At 41.7% G+C, this 23,225-nt stretch overlaps 1 protein-coding gene across 3 annotated transcripts in view; it reads right to left on the bottom strand.

Moving 5' to 3' along the window:
* Positions 1–23,225, bottom strand: part of pacrg (PARK2 co-regulated) — a 145,969-nt gene that overhangs the window by 106,705 nt on the left and 16,039 nt on the right. The window contains exons 1-2 of one of the 3 annotated variants that reach the window (XM_029460894.1): positions 20,091–20,213; positions 514–648 (exon numbers count right to left, since the gene is read on the bottom strand). In XM_029460894.1, coding sequence (XP_029316754.1) covers positions 514–648; positions 20,091–20,159 — 204 coding nt within the window. In that variant the 5' untranslated portion in view covers positions 20,160–20,213. Of the gene's footprint in view, positions 1–513; positions 649–20,090; positions 20,214–23,225 lie in introns of those variants that run through there. The other 2 variants (XM_029460893.1, XM_029460895.1) reach the window with 2 other exon arrangements.

The raw sequence follows: 23,225 nt of genomic DNA, 5'->3' as shown, positions 1-23,225 counted from the left end.
TCTGTGATTGGGGTTGTGAGACAGGTGGAGCCTTCAAGTCAGCTAATCTACACTGCCTCCTACAGGAAAACAGCCCACATTGGTTCTATTAATATGTGAAAAAGTGTCATCATCACCTTCAGCCGAGCTGACAATGATGGCGATAAATGGTGTTTGCACAACACCTACTCTTCTAATTCAAACACCACAACTACTTGTGACTACTTACTGACTGCTGTAACTCAGGCTTGTTTGTTATTGTACATTTATAAAATCTTGGGGGTTTTCTGAGAAATATTTTCTTTATGGCCTGATTGATGTCTTTTTTCTTTGACAGCTTTTAATTAGGCCCCAATAGCTTTGCATTTGCTCTTAAAAGGTTATTTTTTGTGTTATTTTTGTGTTACCTACCCACATCCCCATTCTGACACACAACGTTCCCTGATGGCAATCTTTGCACCTTAGCCTGTTTTGTTAATGGCGTGTGAAAACCACAAGTATTAGTCAAGCCTTACCAGAGGGCAGCGCTCCTACCTTCCATGCAATGCGGTTGCCTTTGGTGTCATGCTTCAGTGCCATCGGGAACTCCCCGCGCTCGTAGAACTTGCGGAAGGTGGTTGGTTTGGAAGGGCGCTCCTGAAAAGCCCCTGCAGCCGGGGGACCCACCACCTGCTCAGACACAAAAGAGATAATGGGAAAATTAAGTGAAAGGAGCAAAAGGGAGAAAGAAAACCCAGAATACGACATGCACAGCAAGTGAGAGTGTTGTTTTATGAAATCAGAATTGACTGTGTTTTCTCCTACAAGAATAGAATCACTCCCACTGCCTCTTCTTTAAAGTAATTCAGGGAGACACATGTGCCTGCTCCCCTGCTCCTCTAAGCGAGGCAAAACACAGATAGTGTGCGCTTGTGTGTGGGCGTGCGTGTGTGTGAGTGTTGGCCCTGTAGCCAGAGGCACTGCAAGAGGCATTGTTAGGATCATCTTTTCTCTTCCTCCATATTAGATATGTCCTATTACCGCACCACTGAAAGCCAATGGAACTCCTATCACATCAGCCACAGTGTCTGCTGCTATTGTTGTCATCGGTGGTGGTAGCATTACACAGACGTAAGTTAATGCAACACATTGAAGTAGAAAGGGGAGTGAAGATTTTAAGATAAGAAAAAAAGAATGTGTCTTCTATGGGACAAACAAATTGGTGTAACTATTCAATTTGACAAAAATGGTGTTATTAAAGGGATAGTTTGGCCTTTTTTGAAGTGGGGTTGTATGAGGTACTTATCCATAGTCAGAGTATTACCTACAGTAGATGGCGGTCGGCAAGCCCCCAGTTTTGAGAAGCAGGCAAGAGCACGCGTACGGGAGCAAAGCAACATACTGCTGTGGACGTGGGCGGCAGCAAAGCGTAGCCACCTAAAAAATCTATATCAGTGAAGTTTTACGCTATATTTAGAATATGTTCACAGTTTTACCTTGCTGTCAGCCAGCTGAAGCCATTATATCCACCGGGCTACATTGGTTGGGTAGTCAGTTAGTCCGAACTAACAAAAGTCACATAATAATATAAACTAATGAACCGATCAGCAGCGGTACAACAGCAAGGTAAAAGGTACATTTACAGTTTTTTGTCAATGGAGACTGGTTCATCGTCGGAAAGGGCAGTCTGACAGCAAGGTAAAGCGGTGTAAATATTCACTTAAGATGATATTGATTTGACTTTCTTTTAGGTGACATAGCTTAGCTCTCCTGCCCGTACTCCTTGTCTGTTTCTCCTAAATGGGGACGCAAATGTGGCCCCATCTACTGTAGCTAATATACTGACTATGGATAAGTACCTCATACAACCCCACTTTAAAACCTGCAAACTAATCCCTTTAACATGTTGATACCACAAAGATGTGTTAAAATATGACACATCATTTAGGAGCCTCGAAAAGACCAATTACCCCAGAATACCTGCAAATAAACACTCATACTCGATCAAGGAAGCCACCGAAACTTCACAGAAGACCCAATGGGGAGATCGTTCAAGTGGGAGCCACTCATGTACTTGAGGAATATGGATTTATTTGATTGAAAACATTAGAGCCTTGCAACAGCATGTTGTAGTGGACGAATGACAGAATGTTGGAGCCAATCGTTTCCCTGTCTGTGTCCCTTGTGTGCATCCCTTGCCATCTGTGTCGCGCTGCCACATGACTGGCAGATGTGTGGCTGTCATTAATCCTCAGATTACCACCCATTGAGAAACTGAATTTTGCCACAGCAGCCCACAGGCAGAGCAGAGCAAGACTGGGATGTGTTATCTTTGGCAGCCGCAGGACTGTCTAAGATTGGTTTGCAACTTCAGAGATTTTAAAGGGTTTAAGTCTATTACTAAGATGCTACTCAACGGTAGTTTAGTTTCCTATGTTACATCATTTACTAGTGTTGCCCGTGTGTTGCATAATTCAAAAACAAAATAGATAGAAAGCCTAGAACCATAAATCAAGTAAAACTGCCACTAAGGAATGATGCAACATGGAACAAAATTTAAGTTACACATGTGTGGTGTAACTGGTGCCATGGCTACGCTTAAGAGAAACAAGAAGAAAAGAGAAACTACTATGTAGGGCTCTGAGTGAGTGTCTCAGAGCACTCCCTGCATTTAAACAGCCCTAATGCACCGTGGGATTGCAGCGCATTCATTTCAAATGAATCTGTTTGGAGCATTTGTTTACCATGCCAGGGAATGCTAAATATTATTATGCTGAAATAATAGGCACAGGTTTGTATACCTGCAGGAGAAAGACTACAGTACCTTAACAAAATGTCTGTGACTAACAATGCATGTACAACACAAGGAAAGGCACTTTTCAGTATCGCCTGCTTTATCACAATTATCTCTTGTATTTTGTAAGGTGTCCTTGGGTGTCTTGAAAGGCGCCTCCAAATAAAATGTATTATTATTATTATTACAACAAATTATACATGATTACATATTTGACTTGTACTTTAAGTCCCGTCTACATTTTATCGATAATTTTAGTTGCAATGTTTGCATGTTTAATCATGTACGGTAACACGGAGTCGGTACACCTATTGTTTTGTAAAACCATAAAAACAGTGCCACTCTGAAAAATACATGGCTCCCAGTTTTTTTTGTATTAGATTTTAATCAGTTAATCAATAATTGCTTGAATTGTTTCAACTTGGCATTGTCATGAATAGTTAAGTGTCAGCTTGCCTCATTAGAATACTGTTTCTGTCTCGTCACATCAAGCGCAAGTATAAGTTAATAGAAGAATGCAATGCCTTTTGTTGTTTCATTTAGACTGTGTGAAATATATATCACTGTGTTTGTCGTCCCTCTTTTCTCTCTCTCTCTCTCTCTCTCTCTATCTCTGTTCATTCCTTTCACTGCAGGAGTTGTTTTGCAGCCCTAGCTGTGGAAATAGGAAGCTGTAAAGCGTGCAAGATCAGTGCTGCTCCAGCCTGCAGGAGTGACAAAGCCCTCATATCCAGGTAGCTACGGCGGCGGTTGAGCCATGCTGCACAGGGAGGCTAAAAATAGCTCAGACTGGGCAGCAAGGAGAGAATGAACTCAGACTGCATTGACTGGCTGAGTAGCTTTTATGGTCGGGAATGATGACGCTGCAGTCACTTCCATGGCCTGTGCTCGTGGCTGAGGTTTTCAAACTTCACAGCCTATTCCCTGTTTTCTCTCCAATTGTCATCACTGGCAGGCAACACACATCAACAGCCTGAAAGGTACATATTCATGTATGCACAATGGCATATTTACTTGTGGCTGTGCATTCATTAAAGCCAAACACAGGGGCTCTTTCTTTGCTAGTGATGCGGGCTGTCGTTCCTAGCAGCTTAAGGAGAACTGTAATAGGAACAGCATTGTGGAAAGATTATCACCTGCTGGCTTCCTGATGCCATTCCAATGATCTGCTTGCTCCGGTTTTGCCATTTATGACATTGGGGTCTAAAGCTCCTGCATGCTGAGAGAAAAACCACGATCACTGAATCCCAAAATAATAGCTATAGCCACTAACTTAGTTTTAGTGAGTTTTTTTTCCTATCCGAGAAGCCACATGAACTTATGGACAGGGCATGGCAAGCAGTTCAGATAAGAAGCACACAGCGTGCATGTTGTGAGCATCATCCCTAAATTCTGTCTATGTATGGATGAGCATGCGTTTGTGTTAACTCAATTTAGACTTGCTGTGCTAACAACAACAACTGCTGCAGATTCTGTTGTGCTGATGCCAGTTTTAGTTTGAGCTCTGAACGTGTCCTAAACTATTTGAATCATTGTATAGTTTTTCAGTTTTCTGCTACTCTGATGTGAGCAACCACAACAACTCTGTCTCCTACAAAATGACGTTCCCACACAGCTAAACTGCATTCTCAATTTTCTTTTACACAACGTTGTAAATTGTGACACAACCAAAAGAAAATGCAACAAAACTATTTGGTTAGGTTTAGTAAAAACCTTATGGTTTGGCTTAAAATAAGGAAAGAAATATTAATTTACAGACACAACTTAAAATAAGTGAATGTTGACTTTTTGGGTTTCATACGGGTCACGAAAAGCGGTGTGGAAGAAAGTCCATCCCGACCTCATTTCTACGCGGACTAGGATTAGAAACATATTTGTGAAACGTCATAAAGAAACGTAATCCGGGAGTAAATACGTTTCCCCTCGAAACGTAATTGACAGTTGTATTTGTACCTCATTTTTACGAGACCAGGCTGGCCACAAAGGTGGTTGTGTTGTTATATGAAGTGCAGTGCAGCATACCCCTGTGTAATCCCAAATTTCATCCCTGTTCTAAAACACTGGCATAAACACAAACACAAACAGTGAAAAAGACAGAAAAAAAAGGATCCTATAGACCTATACAAGAAGATAACATCCCGCCCCTCAGTGGAGGCCATAAAGCGAGCCTGTGAGGCGACAGACTACAGAACAGAGATCGAGGTGGTGTAAGGCAATAAAGGGAGGAAGTGTCTGTTTTGTGTGCCCCTGGTGCACACATCAGGGAGTCGTAACAAGGCAGTACTGGTCAGGAGAGCTCTAGGCTGTCATTTCTCTCCTTCGCCTTCACTATGCCTCCAGATCTGTTCCCTTCCTAATACTGTTGTCCACTTCAACTAGCTCCACCGTAAACCTGGCTGCTGCAAGACCCACAGAGGCAATAACACACAAACATGCACGCACACACCCGCTCACACACCACACATGCTGAGCTCCCCATGGGCGAGCACCTGCAGAGGTGATTGAGCACCGGCAGGTCCTCATGCTCCTGTCATTTATAAAAGGTGTCACTCTGAGAAACAAAGATGCTCCCTCTAACCTTATTAGTATGGCACTTCCATGGCTCTCCTGCCTGATTTTGACACGAAGAGATTGTGGGGTAGTCAAAAAGCACAGGGGAAAAACGGGACGAAAAGAAATAAAGAAAGGATAAAGTTGGAGGGCGAGATAGGCCAGAGAGAGACACAGACAGGAAGAAGCCGGAGAGACGAGAAACACGGAGACAAAGAGGGACGAAATAAAGAGACGGAGACAAAGAGGGACGAAATGAAGAGACGGAGATGGAGAATGCAGGAGGGTGATGGAAGAATAGTGGATATGACAAGGAAAGGGAGAAGGGGATACAAGAGGTGTGGCTCATCAATTCTGAGGGTGAGTTCAGCGTGGCGGGGCTGCTGCAGCATGTAGGTGATCCATCACTGTGCCTGGTCCTCCAGCTCCAGCGCTCTCTCCCTCTCTCTCTCATCTCTCCATCTCCCTGCCATATACCACCACCCCAAAAAACCTCTGAATACCTCTGATGGATGTCTGGTGAAGAGCTGTCAATTCATTGTCAACCCTGCATTGCCATCACCACTACACATTTCCCAAAACAAGGCCCTCGTTAATCTCCCTTTTCATTTCTATCCATCTCCATATTACCCTTCTGTCTCTTGTCTGTCAGGGCAAAAATTATTTTTGTTGCATTGCGTTTGTGAGGGAACAAGGGTGCTGCTGCACATAGGTGCATTGCATCACCTGTTTACAGAGGCAGCAAACGGCGCAGGCCCCCGCTCGCTTGCTCTCCCTCTCTTTCTGTATTTCACTGTTGTTCTCGGTTGAGAGGTTATTGAAATCTAGCTCCGTACAGAAGGCCGCTTTTACTGAGGGAGGGAGCAGGGCAGGTGAGTCACAGAGGATGGAATAGACAGACCGAGGCTCTCCTGATAAGGTCAGCTTGCACATCAATGCCACAGGTAACAAAATTAGCTCTCTTTATTTACGGGGCATTTGTGTGCTTCTCAAACTGCATTTAAATGAACAAGACACAGACAACATAATGGAGGTATTGAGGCGGTTAAGGAATCTCTGCTTATTTGGTCAAACAATCATTCAACAGGATATTTTTTCTTACTTATTACCTCTGCAGGGCAACACACAGACTGGTGGGAGGCTGATTCGTTTCAGGAGAATAAATCTGCAATATTTGTACAGCACTCCATTAATTTCTCATGACCAAACAGCAAGAAGTGCAATCAGTCTACGAGTGAGTTTCATTATGTGCAGAAATTAGCCCTGTTGTGAGAGACAAGGTCGGACGAGAACAAATGAGTAAAGCGCTCTCACCGGACGGGAATACCACAGACTGATGAAAGGTAACAGAGTCTTTTGTTCAGAGCTCACAGGACCATAGAGGTATGCTTTACAATTGTCACTGTGTCAGAAGCTTTCGCATCAACTGCACTGTGCACGCAGGTACAAGGGCAGAGATGTTTGTAATGAAAAATGACGACACCGCTAGGCAAAGACGACACTGCACACCTCGTGTCACTACAAAGACACAGGGATGAAACAGGTGACAGCCACCTTCTATTGAACTACGCGCAAGAGGGATAACTTTAAAGAAGAACTTCAAAAAGAAGCTTCAAGCATTGAAGAGCGCCCCGCTGTTTTCTGTCTCTTCGAGTTTAACCCCATCGCTTAAAAGAACAGCATAGACAGAGGGAGACGTTAACTGGGTGTGAAAGAAAGAGTTTGAGGAAGGATTGTGAGGGGAGGAGAGTAAGCGAAAGAGGCTCCGCGTGAGCGAGGAAAAGAGAGTGAGCGAGACAGAACCAGGGAGAGAGAAGGAGTGAGAATGCCCTGAGTATTTTCCATCTTCTCTGTGTGGCCCACTTATCAGCCAGGCAGCAGGGCAGCCTTGTGCTTACAGAGGCCTATTGGCTGATTCATATCACCAAACCACAGTTGAGATGATGGCTCAGAGTGAATCAACCTGCATGGCAAAGGCAGAATATTGCAACTCTTACTACTTGTTAAGTGAACAGGAAACCACATGCACTAAACCCATGACGATAAACGTAAAAGAAACACGCACATTGCTTGACTCATAAATCTGAACTAAAGCCAAGATGCACTTTCAATGTGCCTCTACACTGATGCAAACCATGTAAACACACACAGTACACCACACATGTGCAGGTTGCGTTAAATCGTGTAGTTTTGTTATGATGGATTGATTGACGTATCATCAATTGACTAATTATTTTAGTCTTAGTTTGACATTTTACTATTTAATGCAACGCCTTGTTAGAAAGAATTAGCAATGTCCTTTTTCAATTTGAATTGCAATGTAACATACTATGCAGCAACATGTCTGACCACTGTTCAATTTGGACAATTTGTGTGTATGTTGATTTTTGTAGGCATACATATGAGACAATGAAGCACACTTTCTAGTCCCAGCTGTTACAAGAGTGGTGGGGCACGCACTTATCCAATGCTTTGTCTTTACAGCCCCAATCAGTGACGACACCTGAAGGTATTAAAACACTGCGCTAGGCAATGAAATTAATGAGACACCAAAGGAAAACCACATCCCTGACCTGTTGCAGTTGCCACTCCTGCTGCCGGGAAAGAATAATTTAACTGTCTTCCCAATTTTACTCACCAAATAAGTAGCTACTTGTCAATAAACAACCTCATAACTGCATTTAATTAATGGCGGACTGAAAAATCCCCTCGTAGAATATTAATGTTCCTGAAGTCGGAGACGACACTCTTTTGAGCGGTTATGGGGTGCTGGCCACAGCTCAAAATAGCTTTTTTGTGGAACCTAAGTTTAATGTGCAGGTAAGAAGGAGACCGGCAAATAAGCAGATAAGGAAATATAAACCGACATAGCTTCGGACATGGACAAGTAAGCTGGAACCAGGCGAGGTGATGAGTAGATAGACAGTGACACAGTCAAACAGGTGACTGTAGCTGTGACTTTACTGAGGAAGCACCAGTGGGAGCTGTGGAAGGTTTGATTTGGCAGCAATTGTCCCGCAGGGAGAGGAATAGGAGAAGGACACACCCAGAGCAGTGGAGGACATCGATTTTGCCACGGAGCCACAGACAGACTGCCGCACAGATGAGAGAGGAGAGAGCAGGTCAGTCTACAGCGTCGCCACATCACACCACCCCACAGCCACACACACACACACACACACATTCAAAAGTGTCACAGGTAGCCCGGCGCTGACACATCCCTGAGGAGTGGAGGGAGGCATGGGGGAGATACAGTGAAGAACATTATCTAGGTGATTAGTATGTATTGCAAAATGAACCCCAGGCCTACGGTCTTATCGCACTGCCAGTGTGACTTTCTATTCCTGGAAATCAATCTTGCTGCCTGTAAGGCCATCTGCTAAAAATGATGCTGTGGGTTTGCTTACAGCAACACAATGCAGAGACCAAAGGCCGGCATAGTCGGAAACTTGACCTTTACATAAATTAAACGGGGGGAAAAGCAAACTGAAGGCTACATCCCTGCTAGTAGATACCTCTGCCAAACTTGGCTGCACGCATCCAATCGCCTACTTGAATATCACATAAAATGCTTCTTAATCCAAAATGTGTTTACTCCACAGACTAAGAGGAGAAAGGGGCTCCCAGCAGAGGTTGTTACAGCAGCGTTGAGTGATATATATGGAGCAGAGGTCTGTTATTGAGACTTCCTGCAAGAATAATACTCTGAATGATCGACCACCCTTTGGATTAGCCCGAGAGACAAAGAAAAAAAAAACACACGGATGTCTAGAAAACAGGTAACTTCTTAGATGCCTCAGATCTCACACTGTGCTTGCTGGAGCAGCTCTCTCAGACAGAAAGGCGACACTTTTGGCTGAGCTACAGGGAGGCACGCACACAAAGACACACACGAGCACACAGTCACACAAACAAACAAATAAAATGTAGCTAAAGCAAAGACATGCCCGAGGCACTTTGTGCCAGTCCGCCCCTGGCTTATATTCAGAGAGCAGAATTTGTATGAAACTCATACAGATCTACTTCAGTTTTCTATCCATCCATCTATCCAATCCCCCCCCCCCCCTCCCCCCAAACCCCCCACTGCTTCTACACCTCTGCATTGCAGGTTGCTGATGCTCTGACAGTGAAACACGTGTCTGGGCTATTAGTACGACTCTTTCTGTACCACCTAAACAAAAACTAAAACCGCCAGGCTTTAGTCTCACGTCAAACACCACATACAACATACAGTTGCTGCAAAAGATCTCAAAAACAGTCGTAACCAAAGCAAAGATTCAAAAAAGAGTGTATCACTGTATGTTGTTGAAGGAAAAAGTTAAATATGACCTCCCAAGTTCAGTCTGAGAAGCAAAATCCCTTTCATCTTCAATCATAAAATGAACACTCATCTATTTAAGCGGTATGCTACGTCATCCTCTACCTCCTGAATCATATACATTCTCCAATATCTTTCCCCTCCACTCACTCTAATTTCCTCTCATAAAAAGGCTGCCTTCTACGACTCTCCTTGGCTTGAATTTTTATGTCTTTTTGTGGCCCATCTCAGAGGAATGTTTTCAAGGTAATGTGATGATGACCCTTAGACTCCTCATTAAATCACTGAGTATCAGAGCATCAATTAAGGGTCTAAAATGTTAATGTAAAAATACAGCCGAGACAGTACGGACGACCTTAAAAATCGGCGGGAAGTTTTCTTTTATCCGTTTCATCTAAAGGTCTAAATCACAATCTCTTACATTAGTACTCACATCAGCATCCATGTCACAACCTTATTCAGACAGCCAGACAGAAAGTCCAAACAAAGTCAGTTAGATTCAACAACACTAAGGAGATGGATGTCAGAGTGACAGATGAAAAGTTGAGCATCTGTCACTGTGTTGAACCATTTGGCTGAAATCAAAGGGAGATGAGGGCCTTCAAAGGACAGGCAAAGCTGTGTCTGAGGCCAGACATGCTATGGTGTTCTCTGCAGATAAGGGCCAAGAGGTTATATTGCTTTTCTTCTGTCTCTCCCTTTGTTCTCCTCTGTCTTAAGGGAGAGGGAGGGAGGGTGATGAATGACAGCGAAAAAGAAGAGAGAGAGAATGAGTCATGAACAGGTTGCCCGTCTTCCTCTGCCACAGCACGCCGTGTTGGTCAAACACTTGTTAGTAGAATTTGCTTGGTGTTTCCGGATGGTGAGGGTAATGAGCAGAGGTGGCTGGAGCACAGAGGTGCCAGGCAGTGATGTGGATCATTTCTGACAGTATCAGAGTACTTTTGCCCTCCAGCCCTCCCCTTTCCCTGCCTTCTTTAGCTTGCTGCGGCAGAGCCGTTGCCTCCAGCGTACCTTCGACTGGGAGCACTTTGACTCAGCTGGATGCGAGGCATGAGCTAAATAGCAGAGTAATCCTCAATGGCATTCTGAAGGGAACGTACACACTACTTCAAATCTCAGAGGGTTTGCAGGTTTACTTTCTTGGCACTGGGCAAAGAACACAGATGCCCTGGAGCAGCATCTATGAAGTTGGCTGCTGTGCGTTTCAAACTGCATTCAGTGTGCAAGATGGTGGAACTGGTGCACTTGTGCTCCCTTCTGCACTTACACCCCCCTACTCTTCAGAGAGAACATTCCCCTAATAAGCACCCTATTACTTTGTATTGCAAAATGCTAATTTTCTAACATTTATTACAAGGTTGCATTTGCTGTGTCACTAATGCGCGGTGGATTTTGTCATTGACCTTGAGGGATTACAGACATACAGCCCATTTTGGTGTTTGTGCTAGTCAGCAAAATTTAAAAGGTCAGACCAATGTTATTGCATTGATGGTGATTTTAAAAGATTTTCAAAGCAGGGGGTAGCGAAACAAAGGCCACCATTTGGCATTATTGGATTGGAACAACAGTGTTTGTCAGATACATTGATTTTTCTGACACTGGTTCTTATTATGTTGATGTAGGCAGTATGTGAGCTGCCACATATGACCCTGTAGTATAGTGTATAACACGTGCCTACACTAAGCAAGGCCTATTCTCCTCTAGCAAGGACAAGTCAGTCCGATGGATGATAATGATGGAGGATGGGTGAATAAAAGGCTAATGCCCTGTCAGTTTAATACACTTAAGCATAGCCTCATTTAGATTTAAAGTTTAGTCTTCCGGAGTGTAGACATTATGGGCGCTATTGGTTACTTGTAAACGGTATATACATAAAGACACAGACACACAACACAATAGCGTGGTGCACAACATAATGTAAACACTTGATGAAAACTGAATTAAGTAAATAAAAAAATTTTAAACTTACAAAAGGGGTTAGAATAGCTTGAAAGCCAATTATCAGCATTTGTCAGCTAAAAAATAAGTATGGCTATCAGCATTTTAATACTGAGTTATACATTGTTTATTATGACAAGAGGAAAAGGTTTTGAAAACATGAACACAAAACAAGTGTTTGTAATAATGATGTCAAGGACATTCTATCTGTAACTTGTTATTATAGTAATTGTGTGTCCAATTAGTTACCAAAAACATGTATAAAACACATAAATGAGGCTTAAATTAACAGTTTTACTGCTGATATGTTTCAGCATTTCCCAGCCCAAATGTTTTTGTAAGTATCTAACATACAGTAGCTTACTGCAAGTTTCAGTGAAAGGTTATTTTTTAATTATCATACCTCGCTACATCAAGGCTACTCGAGGTACATTCACAAACGCATTTGAATGTAAAGCCTTGCAATACACCTCAAGAATACTAAATCTTAAGTGTTTATCATTATATGACAGCTCCCAAAATAATAATCTGTATTCTATATTTCTAGTCTTGCATGACAGTCAGTGAAATTAGAGAAAACATACATCCCGGTCAAAAAACACTGCTATCCGTGTAACGTTACGTTAGTTTGTTTATTGGACTAAATCCAAAGTGACAGAAACTAGAATAAGACCCGTATATTCGTTTTATCTTCCCGGTGGCGGCACAGCCAGGAGAGCAGTCCGCCGGGGGAGGAGAGAGGTCGGCCGAGCCGGCACTCGGCTGCCGCCTCCGTCAGACGGTGGTGCTGTGGCTGAACTTGAGCTAACTGCTAACTGAAGCTACGGGGTTTCCCGGGGCTGCCGACAGCTATACACTCAGCAAAACAGCCTCAGCTGTGAGGACGAGGCAATGAGTCGGTCATATTCTTGTTTCTGCTTTTCTGTTTAAAGCTGGATAACACAGCACAGATTATGATTTTTCCTAATTATTTACAGGAAACTTGGTGTCTAATGGACAAAAAAACCCATGTGTATGACGTTAGGTTTAATATAGCTACTCCAAAGTACGTGACACATATTAATTTGTGCACTAAGTGAAAAGACGCTTGTATCCTTGCTTTTGAAACGAGAAGGACACTGCTCATAGAAGGGGCATAGGTGTGGATGTCCTCTGCACTGGTTATCACATGACATAGGGCTAATTAACTCTAGAGCGGAAAATAGAAGCCCTGCAAGGAGCAATAAACATTCTCCATTAAAAGCCATCTAATTAGAATGCAAGCTACAAGGGCTTGAAGGAGAACATAACAAACACAGAGGCCAGTGTAATTGTCAACCAAGCTCTGAGGAAAGCAAACATAATAGTCATAATCAGCCAAGCAATTCCTTCAAGGCCATGATAGAATGCTGTGGAAGTACTTCTCCATATCTGACGGAAGTTTCCAGATGGTATTTTTCTCAATCACGGAAAAGGTCACAGACATTTCAGCAGCCATGCACTTCAGACAGCATGCCATCAATTATAACCTTATCTATCTGATACCTGGTGAGAGGCGCATCAAGTACAGACACTAATTCGTGTAAGTTCTACGAAATGTATCCTTAGTAACAATGTAGATTTTCAATATGCACTAAAAAACTAATCTTTGTTTCTGGTGGATCAAAGTAAAGTCTCAAAAGAAATGGCATTTCACAGACAGGCTTTGTCACTTTAATAGTCACTTTTAACTAACAACATTTCATGGATAAAAAGTCATGTTTAAAACAATGCTGAAAATGTGCTTCTATTTGGGTCAGTCTTTTTATCACTGCTTTTAAAGTAAGGAGCAAAGCAGCCAAAGTCAACAAAGTCAAAAGTTATGGAGGAAACTGTGAGATTTAAAAGTCAGCCAATGCTCCATGTACTCAAGCCCTTTAGGTGCCGTGGTTGATCGATAGTAATGGAAACACCAGTCGGCCTCCAGAGCCCATTGCCAATTTAACCTTTTTTTTTTACCATGACTCAATTCTTCCTCCAAAAACTCAGCTTTTTACTGGGGTGAACTACAGGCTTCTGATAAGACGAGCGTCCAAGAGCAAAGGGAAGGATGCAGAAAAGTAGTTTTAGTGTGTACGAGGATGTGTGTGTCTACGGGCACCCGTGACTTAGAAAACACTTTCATGGAGCAGTTCAAGTGAGACAGGTAAGCGGAAAGGTGAAGGAATCTACAGCAACAGTGGAAACTTGCTCAATTTGCCTTTACTTAGGCACGCTCCACACACACAACGCAGAACACCCTATCCCCCTTATGGCCAATTTATGTATCACGCTGGGCACATTATGAGTTCTTGTGTCAGGTAAATGTGTTAGGAGCGATGGGGAAGAATGATTTTGACTGCGAGTGAAAATAATAAATAGACAGATTCATCTCCATAAAAGCTTTCAAGTGTTCAATCTTGGTCAACAACTGCCGGCTATCCATATACTGTGTTTGACAACGAGCTTCTTTCTATCTCAAACTCAAAGCCTTTTTATCCTTGTTGTTTTCATGTTGTGTTTGTTATGATTTCTCCACCCCGTGGTTTTTGGGTGGATAAAAGAAATGATTTAATGATTTTAAATCAAGATTTAACTGATACAGATCAGACCATTAGACAATCTTTTAAATCTGGACTAATTGTAAACCAAATTACATTTAAAAGGGCATTTTAACTAGGTTTATATTGCAATTTAAAGTGAGATTACATTTAATCAGGTTGCACTGAAATTCTAGACTCATTTAAACCCTAATCAAGAATCAATTCTGAACTGTCACCGGTTTAATTCGGTCAGATGGCTTAATTTCATTAAGATGACATTCAGTGGTTAGAGTGTCAATGGCAAATAGCTGAGATTGTGAATCAACGCATCTCAGACACAATCTTAACAAAACATCTAAAAAAATTAAAGTGCCTCTATGTACTGTTCCTTGATATTATTTGGTTCTTATTTTTATTGACTGTTATTATATTGCTGATTTAGTTTAGGTTTGATTATTGTGCACAGTAATTGTCTAGGAGAGAGAGAGAGAGAGAGAGAGAGAGAGAGAGAGAGAGAGAGAGAGAGAGAGAGAGAGAGAGAATAGGAGGCTAAGACATCTGCTCAGGTATATAATGATGATGCTGTGGGGGAGGAAAGGAATAAGATATGGAGGTCACGTTTGCTAGCATGGAGTCTCCATCTGTCCCCTGGGGTTAGTGGGGTGAGCCGGTGGATGACGGTGGGGCTGGGGGAAAGGGGTCGGCGGGTTGTGAGGAAGGTTGTAGCAGACTTGGGGACGGTGTTCGCCGGCTCAATTTTTATCCCAGAGGCCAAGCACGGACCCTCGTCACACGGAAGTTGAGGTTGGGATCAGATGTGGTTTGTATGGATTTGACCTCTCAGATGAACGGTGCAATACAGCGTCTCAAAGAGGATCATATGTGGATTATTGCGCGTGTGTTGTGTGGTACATGTAGTGCAGGACACAGGAGTGTGTAGAGACATTTTCAGCTTACGCCCTTTCTTCCATGTCTTTTCATCAAGGAGCATTTTCTGTGACAAACTGCGTCTTTACACTTAAGACATTAAACATATCTTAAAAGTTTGTTAAAGCGTAAAAGCAGTACACAATAAGAGGAAACATTATAGGATGTGTTATGGCAAACATCCAACAAATTCCAGACTGCATAAATCAATTACAGGGCATGATGATGATCTAAGGTCACATATTCCACATCTTCAGGATTCTATAAATCAATTGTACACTATCTAAATGACTGATCCTAAATGAGCTCAATAGTTATTGACCAAATGCTTTTACATAGGTGTTTAAACATAGAGATGGAATAAATTAACCTGGCTCAACACCTCTGAATCAACTTCCACATCTCTGATTTGTTCAGCAATTCAAATAGGTCTGGTGCTGTGCTTTTCCCCTGTTGGAGAAACACTCAACAAGTCAGAGCTTTCTAGCTAGAATAACTACAAACTACATAGCAAGCCACCTAGCAACATTAATCAAAAATGGCCCAAATGTGACAAGTGTGGATGCGATCAATACAGCTATACAAGTTGTTGTAAGTTGACTTACAGAAATACAAACTTCAAGATCAGGCGCCATATGTCTTTGATTGATGAGAAAGCCATTAAGTGAACTGGTCTGCTATGCATGGCTTACTGGGTATATGTTAGACTGAATTGAAAGTGCTATGAAAAAGTCAGAATCCATTAAGGACAATGTTGCAAATCAAAGATCAGGACTGCTTTAAGGAAATATTGGATTTTTAGAATTTTTTTTAATAGTTGTTGAAGTTCTTGAAGGTTGTCCAGAATGGGTATTTCATATGATTATACCATAATAAAAAATAATTGTATCCATATCACTCACTCATACTGCATATTTTAATAAAATCATTGTCATTTTATTTCTGTGTCATCTGCAACGTTCATGTCCATTTGTGTCACAACACCATGCAGGTGTTTGCGCTCTCTTTTTGTCACCAAGCTGGAATAAGCCTCTGACATGGAAAATAACAGCTTTGTTCCCCTCTCTGTCTGAAACACAAGGTGACGACCTCCCACCAGAATGTAATGTGCATCTTTTTTTCTAAATGCTTGGGGATGAATCACTAGAAGAAGAAGAAAAAAAAGGGGGGAAGAGTTTCAGGGGCCTGTGCTATTGATTGAATTTCTATGACCACAAATACTTTAAAGCATAATAAGCCTATGCTTCAAGTCCCCATACCCTTTCAAGGTTTGAAATGGCCTTGTCGTTACCTACAAATCACAGCTCTCCGTAAAGCCCCCTCTGGAGCGATATGTCAGTGACCACAGGGGAAGAAAAAAAACAGAAGGTAACAGACACAAGCAGGCCTCTGAAAAATGTAATGGTTTTTGTTGAGGATTTAGCCAGTGGTATGGCAGTGTGGGAGTATCATTCATGTTCCAGACAAAGCAAATCCTCTGGGGAGATGGTAAATATTAAAGGACTTTGCAGGAGCCTTCCTTGTTTAGCATCTTGACAGGTGATTTGTTTATGACCTTTACAAAAGGAGGAAGAAGTCAATGATAGCTCTGACTGCATTTACTGCAGTCCCTGCCCATAGAAAAAAAGAGAGGAGTTTCAACTTCAGGAATTTACTATTCATCAGAAACTGTGCAGGTTTCCACTTGTATTTCTCACAAGTGCAGTGTGAACGTAACAAGGCAATAGATGTCTGCAAAAAATATAGTGGATTAGGAAGGCCTAGTTTAAATTGTTTGCATCAAAGTACCTAAGACTGGACAGTTAATATTTTAGAAGTAAAAAAGATATGGAAGTGAAAGCTGGGGGATTGCTGACAGAAGATATTTAACTGCCACTTTCCTCAAATCCATTCATTAAATTATTGCTGACCACAGATGCCTCAACTTTTGATGCAGTGCTGTCATTTCACCATGAACCAAATCAAAACTGCCAACATAAACAACATCAAAACAAAACAGAAATGTGGATATCAGGTATTCTTGGAAATTCCTGAATATATATATATATATATAGAGAGAGAGAGAGAGAGAGAGAGAGGGAGACAGAGACAGAGAGACAGAGAGACAGAGAGAGAGAGAGAGAGAGAGAGAGAGAGAGAGAGAGAGGGAGACAGAGACAGAGAGACAGAGAGACAGAGAGAGAGAGAGAGAGAGAGAGAGAGAGAGAGAGAGAGAGAGAGAGAGAGAGGGTTTTACCATATTCCTGACAAAAAACAAAGACAATGACAAGTTGCCAAGTTTGCCACACCAGCCGCAACTGCCTCTTTGTAAAAGTGCCAAGTGAGAATTAAAAGCAAGAAGAAGTAATATGTAAGGAATCTCAGACTGTGTTCCTGCTTTGCTCTAAAACAGAGCAAAGCACACCCTAACCCTCTTCCTCACACAAACTGAAGCACGGGAGTTTCTGATGAGAAAATGAGTGAACTTGTACAGAACAATATCAGCAGTTGCGAAGGACTATACTAACAGGTTCTAGTAGAACATGTTTACATGCTTTATTGTCCAAAAAACTAAATATACCTGTATTCATCCTCTGTCTGAAAAGCTTCTTTTACTTGTGTTTCAACTGAGTTGTATTGCTAGGCAACAGCTTCGGTCCATGTTTACTTCCTGTCAGCTGATGTCATTCACATACACTGCAACTGGAAATAACTGGGACACATTTAGAATGTTTACATTTAAAACTCTGACATGGTCTATTCACTTTTATTTTCCATGGAAACAAGGGTGACAATAGTCAGCCCACATCCGGTTGAGAGGGACCTACGGTAGTTTGCCGCAGACAATCTAAATTTCCCTCGGGATCAATAAAGTATCTATCTATCTATCTATCACTGAATGCTACGATGTTAAGTTCATTTAGTGGGGTGTCACAAGTAGATAAAGAGGAGAGAGCAACTACAACAACGTTAATCGTAAAGTGAGAATGTCGAAAGGTGAAACGGATTCACTAGCGGTATCTAACAAGCAATTGAATATATAGCTAATGTTAGCTAGTTTAGCTGACAACCTATATGACAACCTCTGACCGTGACTTTAAACTTGACTTGAGAATTTAGCGGAAGTGGCGTGACAAAAGGCAGAAGAGAGAACTATTAAAAGTGGGCAGGTATAAAGTGAATATATTGTATAGCTGTGATCACAACCATACAGAGATCCTGACCGCTTATTTAAAAGGCACAGTGTCTGAATACGGGATGTGTATATTTCTCCAAGGATTGAGCTTTTCAATACTTTCACAGTATTTATATAGCACTTATGGATGGAAATCTTACTTTTTCCAATGTGGGACTTTTAACACAAGATTAAAAAGGTGCGATGGCACATTTTACTTTTGATACGTAGCACAAGCACTGATAAGATGTGGTTTGTGAAAGCAAAGAAAGGATGCCTGTGCAAATGTGCTGCTGGGAGGCTTGTTTAGCGGTCATAGCTGCTCCTATGGCCTACCACATCTGCTAGAACACAGCGGGAGGCTACATGTACATCTTGGCCTTCAGTGGCAAAAAACATCAGCTGATGGAAAAGCCAGTTTCATCCATCATCCTATTTTTACGAGATCATATTTAAAGCCACTAGTCATGCACATTTAGTCCGTTCCACAATTCTGTACACTAAACCATGAACAACTGTGACAACACATTTCATCTTACTAATACATTTAACAATACAGGTACAGAGGACCTACCAAAGATATAACTAGTCCAGATTTCTAATAATAATTTTTTTTGGGCTGCAAAAAAGCTAGCTTTACTGAGTAAACAATACATTTAATCAATAAAGACTGATGTCCTCTGCTATACAAACCTATTACACTTTCTTGATCCATCTTCATTTGCAGTAAATGAGAGGAGAAGAAGACCCGACATGACTGTCTTTTGAAATTAGTCAGCTCCTTTAACAGAGTTTAACTACACTAGAGGTCCATGATGGTGACGGCTCTGCCAGGAAATAATGGTCCAGGAAGAATATGTGTGTTCGTCCCAGAGTAAGATAAAAGGCATCAGTACACATAATAAGTGCACACTAGTTTATAACAAACACATAAAAACTTTGGTGGCTAGGCAAACAAATAGACAACTCTAAGCTTGTAAAATCATACTCAAATCATGTGCTGCGTCCAACTACCCCACTCACAAGTATACAAAAAGACATTTTTCTTAGCATATGGCTTCTGAGTTTCTAATTATTGTGTTACAGTTTAGCAACGGGTCCTAAAAGTGTCATTTTAGCCCATAAAAGTTATTGAACAAATGTTAGTGTGCTCCCCATCTCCCCATACTTGTGTGAAACCCAGCCAAGCTTGTCTTACCAAAACACACACTCGCACACATACACACATGATGGTTGGAGAGAATATGTTCAGGCATTCTGGATTGTCCTTTTACCACTGCCAATCTCTCTGGGCTATTTAGTCTGTTGAGAGTTTGCTCTGCACAAAGAGCAGAAAGATGATAAATTGTGCTGAATAACAATCGAGAAATGATAGAGGAGTAGAAATAGTACGAGGATCATTTAACACTGCAAGTAAGAGGCTGCCCCTTCCTCCATCCTTTTCCATCAATTGTAACTTAATCTAGTTAGTGGGAGCCACACTGACGGCAGCATGTGGAAGTCCAGACTGTCAATGTATATGTAACCTACTAGACACAACGCACAACTCTGTCCCTCTGACACTAATATGCGACTCTTGTCTGAGAAGTTGAAAACATTCAAAAGCACTGCTAGTTAGTGTTTCAATCCAAAACTCTGTGTAAAGTTAGAAATGACGCTGCTCACAGTGATAACCTGAACGTCACATTAATTAACGTTAGTTACCTCGCGCATAATATACACTTTTATTTATCCCAAATATCACATTATATTCATCAAACCACGTGCCATATGGTAAATAGGCTAAGTAGCCAGCTGTCAGTCGACTGTTTCAGAATTACACAGTCCAACCGTTACATACGCTGCTAAAGCTAACGTTAACCGAACTTTAGCTAGCTAACGTTAACAACGTCAAATAACTTCACTCACCACGGAGTTCTTCATAGTGGCCTTCACGGTGAAGCCTTGTGTTTTAAACTCCATGTTATTTCTCAACATATCGACAGGTCTTGTCTTGTAAAATGATGAGGCGAATGTTGCTTATTAATTAATACTTGCGTGCGGCTCTCAAAACGTGATGTCCGTTGTTTTATTTAGTAGTGGTTGCTAGGCAACTTCAGAGACGCTTTGGTGTGGTTGCTGCGGAGATGTGTGTTTCCTTGTCACCATAGAAATTCCAGGGAGGGCACTGCTGATAAAGGTGTCGTGGTTAATCGTTAGAGGAGGCCTGTGAGTTCAATATAAGTTTTACATACTGGTAGATTGTATTTCCTTTGCTCTAATTGTAAGAAGTAGTCGAATATCATAAAAAAGATGTTAGTCTAATATATGAGCAAAACAGAACATTTATTTTATTACATGATTGATTATCTCATTTGTGATTTTTAAGTTTCTTTTTGTTTAGTTTTTTATTCTAGAGGGTGTCTAAAAGATTCTGGTGATATATTATGTCTTAACTCAGCCACCTAATCTTCTTAATTATCATGAGGTAAGGGGAGAGCATGGATTTATTTGTTTTTGCAAAGGTGTGCAGGTATAATAGTCTGACAGCAGGCTAAAAGATTTGTACTGCACTTTATTCTTTAGTGCATTGATGGTAATAGGTAAAATCGGTGTTTTCCTTATTAAGAGCCATCAGGCTATTTTAACAAATGGTCTACAAACTGTGAAAAGATAACCTAAACTCACACAGGATGACCTGTCTTTTTGTGTACTCCTGCGGCAACTCCAGGGCCACCACACTTCCATCTTAGACACATAGGATCAATCCCACGCCCACAACTCATCATTATACTCGTGCAGCAGATCCTCATCCAGAAGTAAATACTTAATGATGCTCTTTGTCTGGCAGGTAGACCGAGGCCTTGACTCTCAATAAGCTGGTTAGAGAGCAGCCTGAGCTCTGAATCATTCCAATTTAGGGATGTGGCACTTTTAATCTTCCAATATCGTTTTTGCCTCTGGAGAATTTCTTGGGTGAACTGGTGCAACTGTTATTAATCTTCAGTGCACAGGCAATTTCTCTAAAAGCCCCTATTTGTTTTTTATGGCTCCATTGAGAGAGGAGGGTATAGCAGCAGGGAGGGAGACTGTAAACAAGGTATGCAGGGAAGGCAAGTTATGTCCCTGTCAGCATTCAATGCTGGTCTCTCTCTCTCTCTTTCCCTCTCTCTGCTTCCCCTCAGAGGATTAAAAAGAGGAAGAGGGGACTTTTCAGAAAGCAAACCGAGCAAACTGGAGCGTCAGCATGAATTCAGCTGGACTGAGAAATTATTGTTCAAACAGCACTGCACTATCTCACTCCTGTGAGCGTGCGGTGAGGAAACGAGCTGGCCTTTTTGAATTTACAGAAACAAAATTTGCAGGAATCATGCGTGAAATATAAAATATATTGTTCGTTTTTGCCAATCTCTTGAATTCTGTGTGTTCATATGTAAACATGTGTGTGTGTGTGTATCTTTATGTCTGTCGGTCTACCACTGTGACCACAAGGGTCAAGTTAATATCTCGGTTTCTTACAGCTGACTTACACAGTGAAGATTCATTCGCATTTTTTTGCCACTAATGATGTATTGTGGATAACAAGGTGGTTCGACAGGTAGGGATAAAAAAAAAAAAAGTTCGAAAAATATGAGAAACAGCATCAAAAAGGGAACGCAATACATAATGCTTTGATGAATATGTGTTATTTTTCTGCATCTACTGTGCCTTCATCATCATGGTGTCCATGGTTTGATCTCCATCTCATTTGCTGGGCCACCTTCAGGCTTGGCGACCATTGTCCACTGCGAGGGAAAACAGCAATTATGATATCATTAGAGCAGAAACCAGTACCTACAAAGCAGAGGCCCCAGAGGGGGACAGCAGAAGAATCTCAGCAGGAAAAGGATCGCAGAGACTTTGCTGCAGATACAGTTGCTCCCCAATTACCATGAAACAGCCGTTAGACTTGGCCATCAGGCTGCAGGGAGAGCGGCCAGGGGCTTGTTAGGTTTAACAGTTAGTCAGGTTGCAAATGTCACACAAAGTGTACAAGGTATGTGATAACGTGTGCAAAAGTGAATCGGGACCGTTGTATGTGTGGTTGCGTACTATGTTACACCTTTTATGAGTTTTAAACCAGAAAAGTAAAATGTAATCTTGAGATATATTTAAGGTCCTATAGGGACACTACCGAAGAGATATTAAAGCCTAAGCAACTTGTAGTTCAATAAAATCCCTCTAACACCACCATTGAGTCTAATACATGATCTAGTCCTCCCAAAAGTAATATTATTGGAATATTGTGGTGATTTGTTATAAGGGGTTTGAACACATGTCCCAAGTGTAACAGTCTATTACACTGTTGCTTGAACGTAGTAAAGCCATAGTGTATATTTAGTGGCACCTGACTGAAAACAAAGGTAATTTAGTCTGATATTATACCCTTGATACACCTCCACAGGTGTTTTCACTTTTGCCTGATTAGCACTATTCTCTGGACTGTGTACAAATTGTGCTCGACTTTCCCCTGACTCTACTGTTTGTGTGTTTTTTGCACCGGTTATGCCTCAAACAACTTACACCTTTACATATTTTATTAGTACAAGACTTATGGTGACCGACTTCCTCAGCACAGATCTAATCAGCGAGAATAAGTGAAAACACCCATGTGGGTGCACAGGGCCGTTTAAGTTTTCAAATCTAATCTGTAGGAGTTTGGTGTTCAATAACAGTTTAAAAGGTGCAATGTTTAATACCTGGCCACATGCACTGAATAAATCAGGGCGCAGCGTTTCACCTCTCCTACAGCGTTCCATGCCATCTAAATTTACAGTCATCAATTATTACATTTTAAAAAGCCAACTACTAACTAACAGCAGAGCAAGAACACGCAACATTTGACCAAACTCGAACTGGTCAAAATAACACTGCAATCATCACGTGTGGCGTCCGCCTGTAGTTTACATTACCCATCTGTGTGTTTACTGTGGCACTAACTGAGGGCTTTACGGCCCTTGTAAAAGTTTTGAAACATTTTGATACTTTTTTTATTGGCTTGGGTTAGGGGTGGCAGAGACGAGG

Source organism: Cottoperca gobio, chromosome 22, assembly GCF_900634415.1.
Source record: "Cottoperca gobio chromosome 22, fCotGob3.1, whole genome shotgun sequence".
NCBI classification, from domain to species: domain Eukaryota; kingdom Metazoa; phylum Chordata; class Actinopteri; order Perciformes; family Bovichtidae; genus Cottoperca; species Cottoperca gobio.
Note: the sequence above shows the minus strand (reverse complement) of the source record. Positions and strands in the feature narration are given on the sequence as shown.